The sequence below is a fragment of the Psammomys obesus genome, unplaced genomic scaffold, assembly GCF_907164565.1.
Source record: "Psammomys obesus unplaced genomic scaffold, mPsaObe1.curated_primary_1811, whole genome shotgun sequence".
Lineage (NCBI taxonomy): Eukaryota > Metazoa > Chordata > Mammalia > Rodentia > Muridae > Psammomys > Psammomys obesus.
In genome coordinates this window covers 9931651-9946791 of record NW_026596079.1, presented here as the reverse complement: position 1 = coordinate 9946791, position 15141 = coordinate 9931651, and the positions used below count along the sequence as shown (strand labels likewise).

At 44.6% G+C, this 15141-nt stretch overlaps 1 protein-coding gene across 2 annotated transcripts in view; it reads left to right on the top strand.

Moving 5' to 3' along the window:
- The window catches only part of Tg (thyroglobulin), a 185109-nt gene that overhangs the window by 32242 nt on the left and 137726 nt on the right, over window positions 1–15141 (top strand). For both annotated transcript variants that reach the window (XM_055626695.1, XM_055626696.1), the window contains exons 21-25: window positions 2372–2521; window positions 5363–5533; window positions 8658–8774; window positions 11015–11130; window positions 13306–13414. In XM_055626695.1, coding sequence (XP_055482670.1) covers window positions 2372–2521; window positions 5363–5533; window positions 8658–8774; window positions 11015–11130; window positions 13306–13414 — 663 coding nt within the window. The remainder of the gene's footprint in view (window positions 1–2371; window positions 2522–5362; window positions 5534–8657; window positions 8775–11014; window positions 11131–13305; window positions 13415–15141) is intronic.

Sequence of the window (15141 nt, the reverse complement as noted above, 5' to 3'; positions counted from 1 at the left end):
ACTAGATGGGATAGTAAAAATGCAATGAGTCTAAGAGCCCTCGGCCTTGTGAGACAATGTCATGGTTTCTGTAACAGAATGGAGTCTGTGGAGAATGGCAGGATGTGAGCAGGATATCCTATAGGATACAGGAAAGGATAGTCAAGAAGTTTGGACCACCAGCAGAACACCTCAGAAGAATTCTGAGGGGAGAGTGACAGGACCAGAAAGACATAACAGCTTGTCTGAACTTCTTAGAAGTTGAAGGACCATGATATCTCCTAAAGATACTTTCCCTTTCTGTAAAAGTATGGCTGTCATTGCTGGGGCTCTAAGGAAAGTTGGCAGGAAGAAGAACATGACTCAAAGCCTTGAAACTTTGAAACTTGAAAGACTACAAACTCAAACGATGCAACTATTACATTGCAGGACACTGGTCACAGCTTTCAGTAATTCTGGCTGGTGAAGGGGCACAGCTGAAGGTGAAAGTGAACATGCAGGGGTTGTGGCACATTTCCTGGTCTCTGAGGAGCCACTTGCTGAGGAAAGGACCATGATCATCAAGGCTCTGCCTCATGACCTACAAAAGTGCCCTTTAGATGGAAAAACTCTTTACATCAGGGACAGCCACAGTGGGGAAGGAGCCTGCACACTTCTCAAATTGGCAGGGGACTGTGGTTTGATGGTATCTCCCCCAGGTCTCATTTTCCTGTCTTTATCAGGACTCAAGGTAAATATGGCCGAGTCACTTGCATTGGCCAGGAAGGTTTTGTTTCCTTTAGCCATGAATTCAGAGGCACTTAAAAAAAAAAAAAAAAAAAACTTGTCCCAATCATTATCAACCTGACTCATACAAGTAATGAAACTCTGTGTACAGAGAGGGATGTCGCTGCTAGGGTGGTACTACACAATTCCCAAGATGTGGCTAAGTTTCTGATTTACTCAGAGATATGAAGTATGCATGCAGACCAGTAACTCCTAGGACATTGGCTCCATCTCACCCTATACCACCACACTTTTGTGCCTACTTTTCTGACTTGCTGCCAAGTCAGTGAAGCTGTCCTTTTTGTAGGGCTGTTACACAACACTTGAAAACAGCTGGCACTGTGCCTATCAGGTGTCATAATTTCACCCTCCCCTCTCCTAGAAGAGTACTGTAGCAACTGATGGCTAAGTACTGTAGCAACCCCAGGCCCAGCCTTCTCATCTGTGAAATGGGAATAGATATTAATGCTTAGTGGTAAGATATGAATGCACAGAACATGTACAGCCGAGTGCCAGGCACATACTGAGGGCTCCAATGGTGGGAAAGACTTTTAGACATTTTGTTGGGTACAACTCAGTTTTTGAAGTTATTTGAAAGTTATTGGGCATACAACCCTGAACAAGGAGGAAAAGGTAAAAGATCCTCCATGTTTCTCCAAGCCATCAGAGTCAGGGTGGCCAATTCCTGCATTCTGTATAATGGATCTCCTAAGAGCTCTAGCTTTAATGCCTTATGGAATATGTATCTTTCCAGTTGGGACTCTGGGTTCCCTGCCTATGACATTGGAGAAGAGAAACGAGGAGGATTTGAAGATGTTAGAGGGGCAGACAGCAATGAGTACCAAAGGATGAGCAATGTAACAGTAAGACACCAGCATCCAGGATGAAAAATTGATGAGAGCGCTTAGCCACAGGATTTGGGCTTTCTGTGTCAATCAAAAACCAACAGACCTGGAAGCAAAAACCACCTTTAGACCATGCATGGATATAATCTACAACCCCTGCTCAGACATAGCCCATGGTAGCTAAGTATCCAAGTGGGTTCCCTAGTAAGGGGGACAGAAGTTGTTTCTGACATAAACTCATAGGACCCCAAAAACTATGCAAGAAATGTGCCTGTACTTTCCACTCTCCATCTCACCATTTGGGAAGCTATGGTTGGACATCCCATTGCCTCCAGATTCATCTCCTGCTAAGCCATCTCCACTCTGGTTCCCAGCTGCCTTGATTTTGCCTTTCTTTTGCCATTGTGCCTTGGGGGCTTTGTGCTTGCTGTTTGCACTGTCCAATGCTTGGTCCCTGTTTATCACTTGAGCCTCTAGTGTTAGCTTCCCTGAAGCTGTTTCTCTCTAATGTGCTCCTGGCTTATCCCCTACTTCATTTGACCTACATCGGAAGTCTTGTTTGAATTCCCACACCTCATGTAAGTTCTCAACTTCTGGTGAAAAGGTCCCAACTGCCATCTTCATAGCTGGCTCCTTAGCTTTTGAGCATGAAGCCACCTGCTTCTCATTAATTGCACCACTGAAATCCTAGGCTGATTTTACAGTTCTATACATACTACAAGCCCTACCTGTGGTCATAAAACAAATTCTCACTCTGATGACATCTGTGTTTGTGCCCCTAGTGAAGTGCCCCGAAGGAAGCTTCTCTCAGGATGGGCGATGCACTCCTTGTCCTGCTGGTACCTACCAAGAACAGGCAGGCAGCTCTGCCTGTATCCCGTGCCCAAGGGGCAGAACAACCACCACCACTGGAGCTTTCAGCAAGACTCAATGTAAGTTCTTCCTGGGCCACTCTGAAGGAGAAGCGCTCCCAAACAGTGGGATGCAGCCCCGCTGTCAGCATCAGCATCTGGGATTCCTAGGGTCAGATCTCTCTTCACCCTAGAAACTATCCCACAGTGGTAGGAAGTGGAATAGCATCTGTACCCCACATCTGCTAGATGACACAGCAGCCTCTCTCTCTCAAGTTGTGGCAACCAAACTTGACTACAAGAATTAACAAATATCACTTGGGTGGTGGTGGAGGAGGCACAAACTTTTCTACTGTTGAGAACCACTGGGTAATCAAAGGCCATCTTCTGTGAATGCCAGGCTCCAGGCCAGACATGTTTCCTGTAAAGTCTCATTCAATCGTCCTAACTCCTCTCCCAAGTAGATAGAATGGCCCACTTTTTACAAATAAAATGAGTGCTCAGATAAGTGCGATTACTTAGCCAAGTTTTGTAGTTAACTCAGCCTGACTTTGAGCTTACTCTTGCCTGATTCTAAAACCTCTGACTTTTTTAAAATCAGTCTTATCAGATCCAGAAGTAAGAGAATTTTCCCATCCAGACTCATAGCCACTGTGGAACTCATGTTCAGTTTTGTTTTGTTTTGTTTTGTTTTTCCTGACCCTGTGCTTGCCAAGAGCCCATGTACTTGGTTTTCCCATGTGTCAGGAGATTTCACGTTATCCGACTACTGAACCCAGGTGTTCTTGGCTTTGCACTGGAAAGGACCCACGCTTTATGATCGATCTTTTTATGTGAGTCTGAAATCATGCAATTCTTATTGTTTATAATGTGAATCATTTCCAGATTTTTTTTTTCTGAGACAGGATTTCCCTTTGTAGCCCTTGCTGTCCTGGACTCAATCGTAGACCAGGCTGTCCTTGAACTCATAGTGATCTGCCTGGCTTGCCTCTGCCTTCATGAGGGCTGGAATTACCAGGGTGTGCAACTGTGCCCAGCCTCCAGAATTAAAAAAAAAAAATGGTCAAAGGAGAAAAAGTCACCTTTGATAAGGGAGGTTTTCTTGGAAAGAAGGGACATGCTAATAGGATGGTAATTCTTACAGATTCAAAATAAGAGGGATTTTGTAGGTAGACGCTTGCCATTCCCTAGAACGGAAACTTCTCAGCACGCAGTTTCCTTGACATCAGAGTACCAAGTCCACTTAAACACTGACTCTCTCATGGTAGAGGTGATCTGTCATGCCATCCCTATGCCACAGACTTTCTTAAAAGGGCATGTGCTGTGTGCTGTCCCCATTGTGTGGGAAACAGGATAGAAATGGAGGGAGAAGAAGGACCAAGGTCGAAGCTTGTATCAACCAGAGCCGACTTGGTCCCTGTCTCCCTTTGTTACCATAGTGGCTGAAATCAAGTATCTGTCCTTCTCAGACTGTCAGCCTGTCCTTTATGAGACAGATCAATAGTGTCACATTTCTGGTATATCACCTCATGCAGGGTGGTTACAGTGATAGTCATTGTTTATATTTTTTGTAGTTTTCATGATGTGGGATCAGTGTGTCAACATGGCAGAGTAGGAGGTTAGAGGTGCAGATACGGGATAGGAAGAATAGGGGTGTCAAGGTCAGGTTCTTCTAGCTGCTTATTTCATAAGGCCTTTGTGTACTGCATGAACAGAGACTGAACCCTCCAGCAACCCCCCTGGCTTAAAGACAGAAATTAATTTCATTGTATTCCACACTCCTGGCCTCATTTCCCATAACTGCATCTCAAAGGTCCTACCCTCAAGTTCTATCACATGAAAGACTGGAGATTCAGCACATGGTCAGGGCAGATACAATATCAAGCCCATGGCAAGTAGAGGGGGAATATTTAAAGTGTAAACACACACACATGCGTGCACACACACACACACACACACACACACACACACACACACACAATTTGAGGTACCATGATGACATTTCTGTGCAGCTGTAATGGGTTAGACTCCGTCATGAACATTCCTCATTCATCCTCCTGAATCTAAAGCAGTGTTAGTGAACTGATCTCTAGACTACAGGCCAGGTACAAAAAGGACTTCCAGGAAGAAGCAGTAACTTGAACACCGGGACAGAGCAGTGTTTATCCTTGATCCACTTCATGCTTACATTCATGGGTGCTGAAGAAAAGTGTACATTTTAGACACTGGGCATTGCAATGGGATGCAGGTCCTGCCTTCACGGAGCTTTCATCAAATGGGATGCAAGCAGTCACTAAGCACATATTCACATGGAAATAGAAACACAGACCAAGCTTAACTCTGTGAAGGAGAGGTGTCAGCTCCAGGAAAAACTGTAGCACTGGACAAGACCAAGTCAGGGGTCTAGAGCTACTTCAAACTGCTATAAGCTGCGGATCTTTTTTAGGCAACAGAACTTTGTTTCTCACTGTTCTGAAGTCTAGAAGCCCAAGATTAAGTTGCCAGCAGGTTAAGTATCTACTGAAAATACCATAGCTGGTGGCTTTCTAACTATCCTTATATGGCAGAAGGTGCAAGCCAGTTCCTTTGTCCTCTTTTGTAAGGGCACTAATCCCACATCCGAGGGCACCACCCTCATAACACACTCACTTGCCTGAGGTCCTACCTCCTACTACTATCACACACTGAAGATTAGATTCCAAAATATGGCCTCAGAGTCTCTATGAAAGCTGTTGTGGATTGGGCATGGAGTCGTGGAGGTATTCTTTGCTGAGGGTGGGCACACTAAAACATTTCAGCTAGAATGTCTGGGTTACCCATGTGGTTCTGGCATCACCAGAGTCCAGGGGTCCTGGAAGTTGGAAGAGAAGCAGGGGACCACAGAGTCCTGTTTCTCATTGCTGTGTCCATCTGTTGTTCCAGGTGTCACTGAATGTCAGAGGAATGAGGCCGGCCTACAGTGTGACCAGGATGGGCAGTATCAAGCCCACCAGAGTGACAGGGACAGTGGGGAAGCCTTCTGCGTGGACAGCGAGGGGCAGAGGCTAATGTGGTTACAGACAGAGGCTGGACTCTCAGAATCTCAGTGTCTGGGTATGTACTGGTTGTTCCATCCTCTGTGGTTGCTGGGATCAGGGCCATCACGGCCTACAGAAAGGGATTACACAGAGATATCATTTATCTCCTTCTCTATTCCAAAAGCGGTTAACCTACACAGAAATTGGGGGAATAGTAAAATGAAAAGATTTCCTTCACTTAGGCCTGTTAATATTTTGTGCTTTCTTTTTTGTTGTTGTTGAATCATTTAAAAATGAGCTTCAAAAAAAATGAGCTTCAGGAATCATATGAACATTACACCTGAGTAATTTATCAAGACAAGGAGACAAATTTTCAAAAAAGCTGACCTGCTGAGGCCTCTTCTTTTGTAGGCAGCTTGCCTCTCTGTGTCTGGGTAGCATTTCTCTCTCAGATGGATGCTGAAGAATTATTGGGCATCCATCCTTATTCTATCATTTCCTTATGGGATGACTTGGGATGAGTTTCCCAACCTCTCTTATCAACAGTGTCCCTAGTCTATTTTCTGGGACATTGTGAGAATCAACACCATTTCATAACATCAACAAATACTCACCAAGCACTACCTGAGGTCCTCAGTGAGGCAGTGGATGAGGTGATTCCATGAATGCCACCATATCCTCCCACCCAAGGTGTGATGAGTTTGCAGAGCAGAATAGAAGGGTGTGGTGTCAGAGCGGATTAGCCCCTAAAGTCTCCCTTGTTGTTGGTGTAGTCCTGGGTACTCACTCACCCTTGGCAGTTTCCAAGCGGGGTACCAAATACATTAGCTGACTGTATCTAGCAAAGGTGACAGATACTTCAGGCAGACAGAATTCAGAAGCTGTTGCCATCTGCTCTTCCTCTGTTCATGAAGAGACACAGGAGTGGGGTGAGGAGGGGGGATGAAAAAAATTGCCAAGGTCCTTTGTGCTGCCCCCCCGCTTTGGTTCTTAGAAGTCAGCTTTCTTTACATACCTTCTCCTTTTACTTGAGGCCCTGTGGCTTGCTTTTTTTTCCCACTGGACCAGCTGGGATTGGGGTGAGTCCTGCTGGCCAGACATCCTAACTGTGCAAGAAGAGGGTTGGCATTTGTGAGCTCACCCTGTGCCAGGATTTTACATATTCACCACATCATACTTGTAATGTCCTGAGGGTAGAGATTATTTTCTCCAATATTTTAGCTTAGGACCCAAAAACAGAGAATGGTGATGTGTTATCTCTAACCTAAACCTGGCATACAACATAACTGGATTAAATTTCGGATGTGCCTCACTCCCTAAACCCTGTGCTTCCTATTGTACTGATCCATGCTTCTATTCAGATTCATGTAATTCCCCAGTGCATACACATATACATGTGTAAGTGAGAGAATTAGTTCTCATCCTTCCATCAAATGGGCTCAGGAATTGAAGGACATAATCAGGTAATCAGGATGAGCCATCTCACCAGTCCAGAAATCTTTTTTTTTCTCAATTCCTCTTCTTATGGGCAGGGCTAACAACCACAGGAGATGCACAAAACTCATTTATACATAAAATATATACCAGCATAACACACGAATCCCCAAACTAATTTTCACTTGCCCCTCTGCTCTGCTGGCAATGAACTTCTTCATAGCAACCTTAGTACCATGAAGATCTTCACCGCCAGGACCCTTCATACAGTCTTTAAGCAGAGAGATAAATGTACTGCACTTTGAGTAAGCTTTGTTTTAGGAAAGACGTATAAAGTTTAGTTTAATCTAGAATATGAATATGTAGTCCATATCAGCCCAGCCTGAGTGACACTGGAAGGACTCTGCCATATTATTTGGTAGACTGGCACTTCTAGAGTTCCAACAAAGTAAGAAGGAATGGAAAAGTAGAAAGAGAGGGGGATTATGCAGAGCAAGGCTGAGTATGGGCTGAGCTCATGCACCAGGCTTCAGCAAACTTCAACAAATGGTGTAGATAGGTCACTTTGTAAACTTAGAAAATGCATTATTTCTTAATTTTTGAAAGTTTTTATACAACTATTATAAACAAGCAAATCCCCCCATCCTCTGCTTTTCCATTTCTCATCCCTGCCTTTTGTTTGCCTAGATGACACTTCCACAGCCTACTTTTCTACATCAAAGTATCAGAAAGCTTAAGGAATGTTGTTTCTTTACTTCAGTATTTTTATGTTTTGCATATGAAAGCTGAGAAAATGCTACCTGATGGATCATCTATTTACATTTTTTTCTGCTTCCTCATTAAAAACATGGATGTATTGACCTGGGTAATCCAATGTAGATTACAAGACTCACTTATAATGGATTGGGTGTATATGATAATGAGAACCTACGTCCAGGTTTGTAAAGATGATTGAGTGTGCTAAAAGGTTTATAAATAACTTTTGTGTTTTGATAGAGACATACAGTATAGGCCCACAGTAGCTTTTGTGGTTTGGAAAACGGGTCTCTTTCCCTGACTGTCACCCTCTTGTTTCTACCCTTTGTGAAAATTGTGTTTCAAGCCTTAGAGCTGTGGAAATTTATCTTTTGTTTTTCCTCGTCACTTGTCTAGTTCCATGAGCAGGTGGCTCTGTGAGTCCCACCAAATGGACCTCAAGTGTGTTGACGGTAGCTAGAGAAACAGATGACATCCCATCACTTAAGTAAATACTGTCTGAAAAATGCAGGAGCCACGTGACACATCTCCAAATTTGCAAAAACTAGTATGCACATATTTGATCTCTCTTTTAAAAATAGCTTATTACCTCGCTTGAGAAAGAATCCAGATTGTTTTAGGGGGAGTATATTCTCAGTGTAATCATTATGCAATATAATTAGCATTCAAAGACAGGGAAAGAGACGCCTAGATATAAAAGAAAAACAGTTAACTAAGAGAAGAAATGTTGAAAGGTCCAATATAATGTTAGATCTTCCCTTTACTTCCTGAGAAGAGGGGTAGGAAACAAAAGACACAAGGAGTGAGTTACGCTGATGAGTGCTGGTCATGAGGCTGGATCTCCCTTCAATAGTAATTGCTCCATGTGTGATAGTCATGTGACCCAGGGTGAGGATGGGTCCAGTGACATCTTGACCTTAACAGGACTTTGTAGCCTGACCCGATAGTCACATGCAAATGCCTTAAAACACACTTCAGGTTTGGTTCTCAGAGGCCTGCTTTATTTCCAGTAATGCGGAAGTTTGAGAAAGCTCCCGAATCAAAGGTGATCTTTGATGCCATTTCTCCCGTGATAGTGAAGTCCAGAGTCCCCGGTGCTGAGTCCCCGCTGGTGCAGTGCTTAGCAGGTAAGCGGCATGAAGAAATACACATATGGAGAGACAGGGCAAACTCCACTATTCAAGCTGTTGAAAATTTTAATTAGTCAGAGACATTATAGGCGACATGATTTATTGAATGTTTGTGCAGTTCCTAACTTCTCTGCAGTTTGTTTATATCTACTGACCACCAAGAACTGTGTTGAAGGTTGGAAACCTAGCCACTTGTAGTCTGTGTACTGAGGAGGGGGAGCAGCAACTCCTTCTCATCCAGCACTCCTCTCCAGATGTCACCTAGCAATTCCACAGCCATAGTGATGCTAAGATACAGATGAGAGGAAGGCACTGGGAATGCGAGTAGTTTGTTTAGTGACATCGAGTTAGCAAGTGACAATTTTTCCCCTTGCATTGATTTTATTTCCTTTTTATTATTTTTTTATTTTTTTCAATTTATTCATTCTGTATCCTGATTGTAGCCCCTCTCTCATCTCCTCCGGGTCCCACTTTTCCTCCCCCATTCTCCCTATCTCCTCCCCCTAGTAGCAAGTGACAAATCTTAAATGCCCAAGCTAACAGATGTTAAAGTCTGCAAAAATGCCTGCATTTGTCTTTTAATGGCACTCTGAATAAGGATGTGCTTTGGATAATGTCTCTGTCTAGGCTAAGCCTATGCTCTTCCTTGTGTTGTTGCAATCACAACACAAGGCAAGAAGTAGGAGCTTAACTAATGCATCTTTAGAACAAATGGTATATGTGGTAGCTGGGTGGACAGGGACAAGGGGAAACTTGGACAGACATGAGGACGCAGCCCCAGGACAGCAGACTTGGTGTGTACCTATGAGGGTGACTTGTCCCTGCAGAGGGCATTACACATGTGTCATCACCCTCTGTAACACAGTGTGGTTTACAAAGAAAAAGAAGCATGCAGGGATGAAAAAGAGGTGTAGAACCGTATGTAGTGAGATTAGCAGAAAGCACAAGGCCCTTTGCTGGCACCAGGAGATCCTTTATCTAAGCAGGTGAAATTCAGTGCCTAAGACAAAAAAACAACAATAGACAGAAGTTAGAGTGAGAAAACCATGTCAGAACGGTCTGGGTCTGGCAAGACAGTGTCTTATAGAAAAATGAGAGCAGGCTATCCCACTCTGCAGCAGGCAGGATTTACAGATCGGTGGAGTTTGTATATCTTCAACTGGGAAACTTATTTCCCTGTTTCTAGAGACTGGAACCCTGAAAGAAAGGGATTAGCAGCCTTCGTCTGTCCTCAGTTTCTCAATGGCCATCTTCCTGCTTTGTTACACAGATTCCTATCAATATCAGTGTCCTGATCTCTTCTTTCTGTTAGGATGTACATCATGACCTCATTTCACATTACTTAATTACTGCTTTATAGACCCTAACTCTAAATAAATTATAGTCGTATTCTTACGTAGTGGTGGTTAGGACTTGAACACAGGAGCAGAAGGCACAATTATTGCCATAACAAGCATCAAAATCCTGTTGAAGATGGTCACATGGCCTTTAAGAGAAAGGAACATGAAAGGGCTATGGCAGTGAGAAGGATTCGTACCACTGATGAGAGAAAAGAAAGTTGTAAGAAAGCCATGAACCATAGAGAATGGAACAGGAGGGTGGGGAAGAAGAGGAAGAAATGAAGTTTCCTTATAACTGGGACATTGTGTGCTTGGGGTATGGCAGCATTGCTGGGACTAGTTCAGCACAAATTAACCAGATTTTCCTGATACTGATCCAGAACGATCATTGCCTTAACCTTCCCGTTGCTAAGTCTGAAGTAGGGTGTTGCTTGCAGTAAAAATCAAGTTAACTTGGCTGAAGGCCAGGAGTCCTTCAGGGCTGGGGGCATGTGAGCTAACATGAGCCATTTTCCTTGAGTTCCAATGGGAACCATGGGCCGTATGTTAGTTGAAAGACAATATTTGCTTTTTAGTGCCCAGGTCATATGGGACCATGTAGAAGAAGAGCTATGCTATGAATGTGTTTGTGTGTGCCTGTCTGAATCTATAAGTGTGTGTGTATATGAGTGTGTTTGTATGGGTGTGAGTCTGTAAGCATGATTGGGTATGTGTTTGTGTGTGAATGTGTCAGAGTGTGTGAGTGTGTGTATGTGTGTGACTATGAGAGTGTGTGCGTGTTTGGACAGTGGAGATGTGTGCACAATGAGGGTAAGGAGGGTAAGGGCAGGCCATGGGTCTGTCCCACCCTCAGGATCACCTGAGAGCCCAGAGGTGATTCTGCTGTGGTATTTGCAGATTGCGCAGATGATGAGGCCTGCAGCTTCCTTTCGGTGTCCACAATGGGATCAGAGGTTTCATGTGACTTTTATTCTTGGACAAGCGACAACTTTGCCTGTGTGACTTCTGATCAGGTGAGCTGTGACAGCCACAGGCAGCTGTCCTCCCCCCCCCCATGTTAGACACCCTCTCGTGCTCTGTGGAGGCAATCAGATGAATGTGGGCACTGCGGCTGTGCCGGGCCAGAGGGACTAAGCAAGAGACAGCAGGAATGGTGTAACATCTGATAATCAGGGCAGTGCCTCAGTGTGGAGTACCCTCGTCCTCTGCCGCTGCTCACCTCATCAGGCAGCTTACCTTCGCATGCTAAGGGCCTATTGTCCAGAGCCATAAGTACCATCTGACCCCTGAGTTCTGAACACAACCATTGCTTCCATTGTAGAAGTCAAGTGTGATTATGCTTTGAAAATAAAGAAAGGTTAAACATTCATCAGAACTACCTGCTATTCCCACAAGTAAAAACTGATGGAAGATAGGAAATTTTAGCTGGTACCATTGCATTAGAATTGAAGAGCACCCAGGCAAAATGAAGCCCCAGGTCCCAGTGACCTAGATGCCTGATCTTACAAGTCTCCTTCTTCTCTGTCCATGTAGATTCTTCTGGGTCCCCTTAGAAAAAAATCTATCTGTTGTAAGCCTCTTGCAGTTTGTGTGTGTGTTGACATAATGAATTCTCTTTCCTTCCCCGGCCTCCTCATGAGGCCCACATATCTGCATCTTCTTAGTGTGGTCTCCAGACCACAATGTGGTTGTATGCTACCCATTTCAAGGGCTTGCATTTAGGACTCCCAGGTGCAGGGTAGTTTTAGGATACCACCAGCACTGGGCACTGCACGTACCTGTGCTCTGTGCACACGTGTCCAGGTGTTCATGGGTGAGGCCCTGCCAGGTGCATGGAGTGGGCTGCCCCGGGGTTTCAGCAGCTTGTCAGATGTAAATGGAATGCTGTCAGGACTCAAACTCAAACCTCAGTCCCTCCCCACTTGTTTTCTGCTTCTTAGCCCCCAGGTCCTTCAGATTACCCACACAGTAACAAATGATCACATCCCCTCATCATGGGAGGTTGTGAGGATGGAAGAAGGTTTCCAGGAAGATCACAGGGCAATCTCTGCTATGAACATTACCGTGATGGATATCTCTTGTGTTGATGCTATATCCCATCCTCCAGTCTCTAACCAGGCCAGCAGGAAGTTCTATAAGAAGTCCTTTGTGGAAAAAACATCCAGGTTCCTCCCCAGAGCCTTAGGCTCTGGGTACAGTCTTAAGGCTGGGGTGGGGCTTGGATGTTAATTACATCTGACTGGTCCACCTTAGGGTAGGATCCTGTTCCCAGTAGCTCTTTCAGCATCTTCAGCTCTTCAGCTCCGACTCTTTTCAGATTTGGGAGCCAAGTCTAGCCATCCACCTGGCATCTTATGGCTCCTTCCCAATCAATGTACAACTGCTCTGAGTCTCGATCTCCATCCCTTTCAGGTCTTTACATCCCCTTCTTTTTAATGTTCTCCATGGCCCTTCTTTCCCTCCTCAGGCCCTTGTCTTTTCTGTAAGGAAAGCTTGAAGAGCCAGTGCCTTCAGGTAGCCTATCACTAAAAAGCTCTCCTGGAAAACCCGAGGCCGGCAACCCTGGGGAGGGGAAAAATATCAGATGCAAACCATGGATGAGTATGGTCAGCTTTGCCCCCCCTACCCACTCACCAGTAGAAAGCAAATCAGAAAAGAGAGCCAAAGTGATCAAGAATGGCAGATGCTCTGGACGTCTGGCTCATCTTTTCAAGCTTCAGAACCTGCCTGTGGACAGAAGACCTGGAGGGCCTGCCCTGGGCTGAATTCTCCCCTTCTCCCTCCTCCCTCTTCCCTATTTCCTTCTTCTTTCTCCCTCCTTCTTCTTCTCTCCTCCCCTCTCTGGTGGCTCCCCTTCTCACTGGAAAGAATTTTTGGTCTTCAATTAGAGTTTCTCTGAGAAGCTCTCGTAGGTCCTGTTTCTCCATAGAATTAATTACTGTCACCCCTGTGGAAATTCTTCTCCAGATGCACGTTTACATGCAGCTGCCATTGCCATTGATGGGAGCTTGCTACTCACGTGTGTGCCCTACTAATAGACCAGAAAGGTTTACAACCAGGAGTCCTCACTAGTTTTCCTTGCAGCCCCTCGATAACTGTGGTCAGAGTTTGGTAAATATGTATTGTTTTGCTTCAAACTATGGGAAATATTGGATGATAATGGGGGGGGCATTTTTTTCTACTTCCAGGAACAGGATGCTGAGGGTAACTCGAAGGCAACCAACCTCAGAAGCCTTAGGTGCCTGGTGAAAGTGAGAAACAATGGCACGGATTCTCTGGCTGTTTATGTGAAGAAAGGTAGGTTGGTGACACTGGGGCTTCCCTTGCTTGTGTTCGGAGAGGTTTCGGCATGATGCATCTGTCGGGAGGACACTGGCCCCTCACCTCACTCTATGCATGATCCTGCCTAGGACAGGCTCAACCCACCCACTGTCTGCAGACAGATAGTGTCCTCCTGACAGCTGCAAAAAGGATTTCTACCTAACATTAATTTGAGCCATCAGTTCTGGTTTTTATCACACCTCATACTGCAGGAACCAAGGAGCCTATGGAAGCACAGACGCAGTACAGACATGCACCCCAGCCAGCTTGGCCTATGTGCCATGTGCTTATGTTCATGGCCTATGTGCCATGCATACCAAGACCTTGACCCTGCTTCCACTTGACATTCCAGCAGGTCCTGGCTTGGCTCCCTGCAGCTATGCCTCCCACACCTTCTAACTCCTTTTTCTTTTCTCTTTTTCTTGAATGTCACCGCCAGACTATCCCTCACCCCCAGCTAGACCTGAAAGGGCTTTCTCTTCCATCTCTATGCTCATGGGACCTTCTCAGGTGGAACTGTGCATGTGGGATGGCAGATTTTGAGGCTGTATATGAGTTAGGCCAAGATCTCAAGGTTTTTTTTTTTTAATGTTTGCTAATGGACCTGGTATTTCTTTTGTTGATGTTTTGTTTTTTTCTTTTATTGAAAAATATTTTTACCATATGATGTAATATACTTTATTTTATTATTATCCTTTAGAAGCCTGTTTATTTTCTAATGAGAGACTGGAGTGTGTGGGTTTGGATGGGAGGGGAGGCAGGGAAATAAAGCTCTTAATAACCATCCACGGACTGAGATCATTGCAGCAGCATGACATAATCTACTATGTATTACACATCTCACTCTCCCACGTACCCCTTCTTTTGCCTTATGGAAATTTGAAGGAAGGCCTTAGAAACACAGACTCTCTGTAATACCCTGTGTGTCTTAAAAATAAAAACAAAACAAACAAACATCTTTTTGTCTGTATCTATCTATCTATCTATCTATCTATCTATCTATCTATCTATCTACTATCTATGTAATCTATCGTCTATCTATCTACTATCTATCTAATCTATCCATCTATCTATCATCTATCTATCTATCTATCTATCTATCTATCTATCTATCTATCTATCTATCATCTATCTATGTATATGTATCAGTTGGCACACATACAGCATACCATGCATGTGTAGGTCAACAAAGTTGAGCAATTCCTCTCCTTCTACAATATGGGTTCTAGAGATCACATTCAGGTTGTCAGTCCTGCCAGCAAGAGTCTTTACCTACTGAACCATTTTGCTAGCCCTGTAACAGTGTTTCTATAAGTTCCTGAAGAGCTAGGTTGGGGCCTCTCAAAGTAACACAGGGAATAGCAGGAAGACAGTCTGGGTTCCTGTGTGTATGTGGGGATGAGCAGCAAATCTCTCCAGTCTCCTGAGGTACAGACTCTGCCCTGTCTTGCCTGCATCCTGCTTGTCATCTACAGGGTCAGTGAGGCGCCAGCAATGTGCAGCTAGGCTCTGTGTCCTGTGTTTTTTTTCCACTGTCCTCATTCTCTGAGTTGTAGCTTTCCAGTGGTTCTGAGGGGCAGGATTTCTGACTTCTGTGTCTTATTTCTGCTTTGGAGGCAGCCACATGGACTGACCACCACAGTACCAGCTCTTTGAGTTCTGGAATCTTCCAAGATATTGGAAGATATTGGATCTTCCAGCGA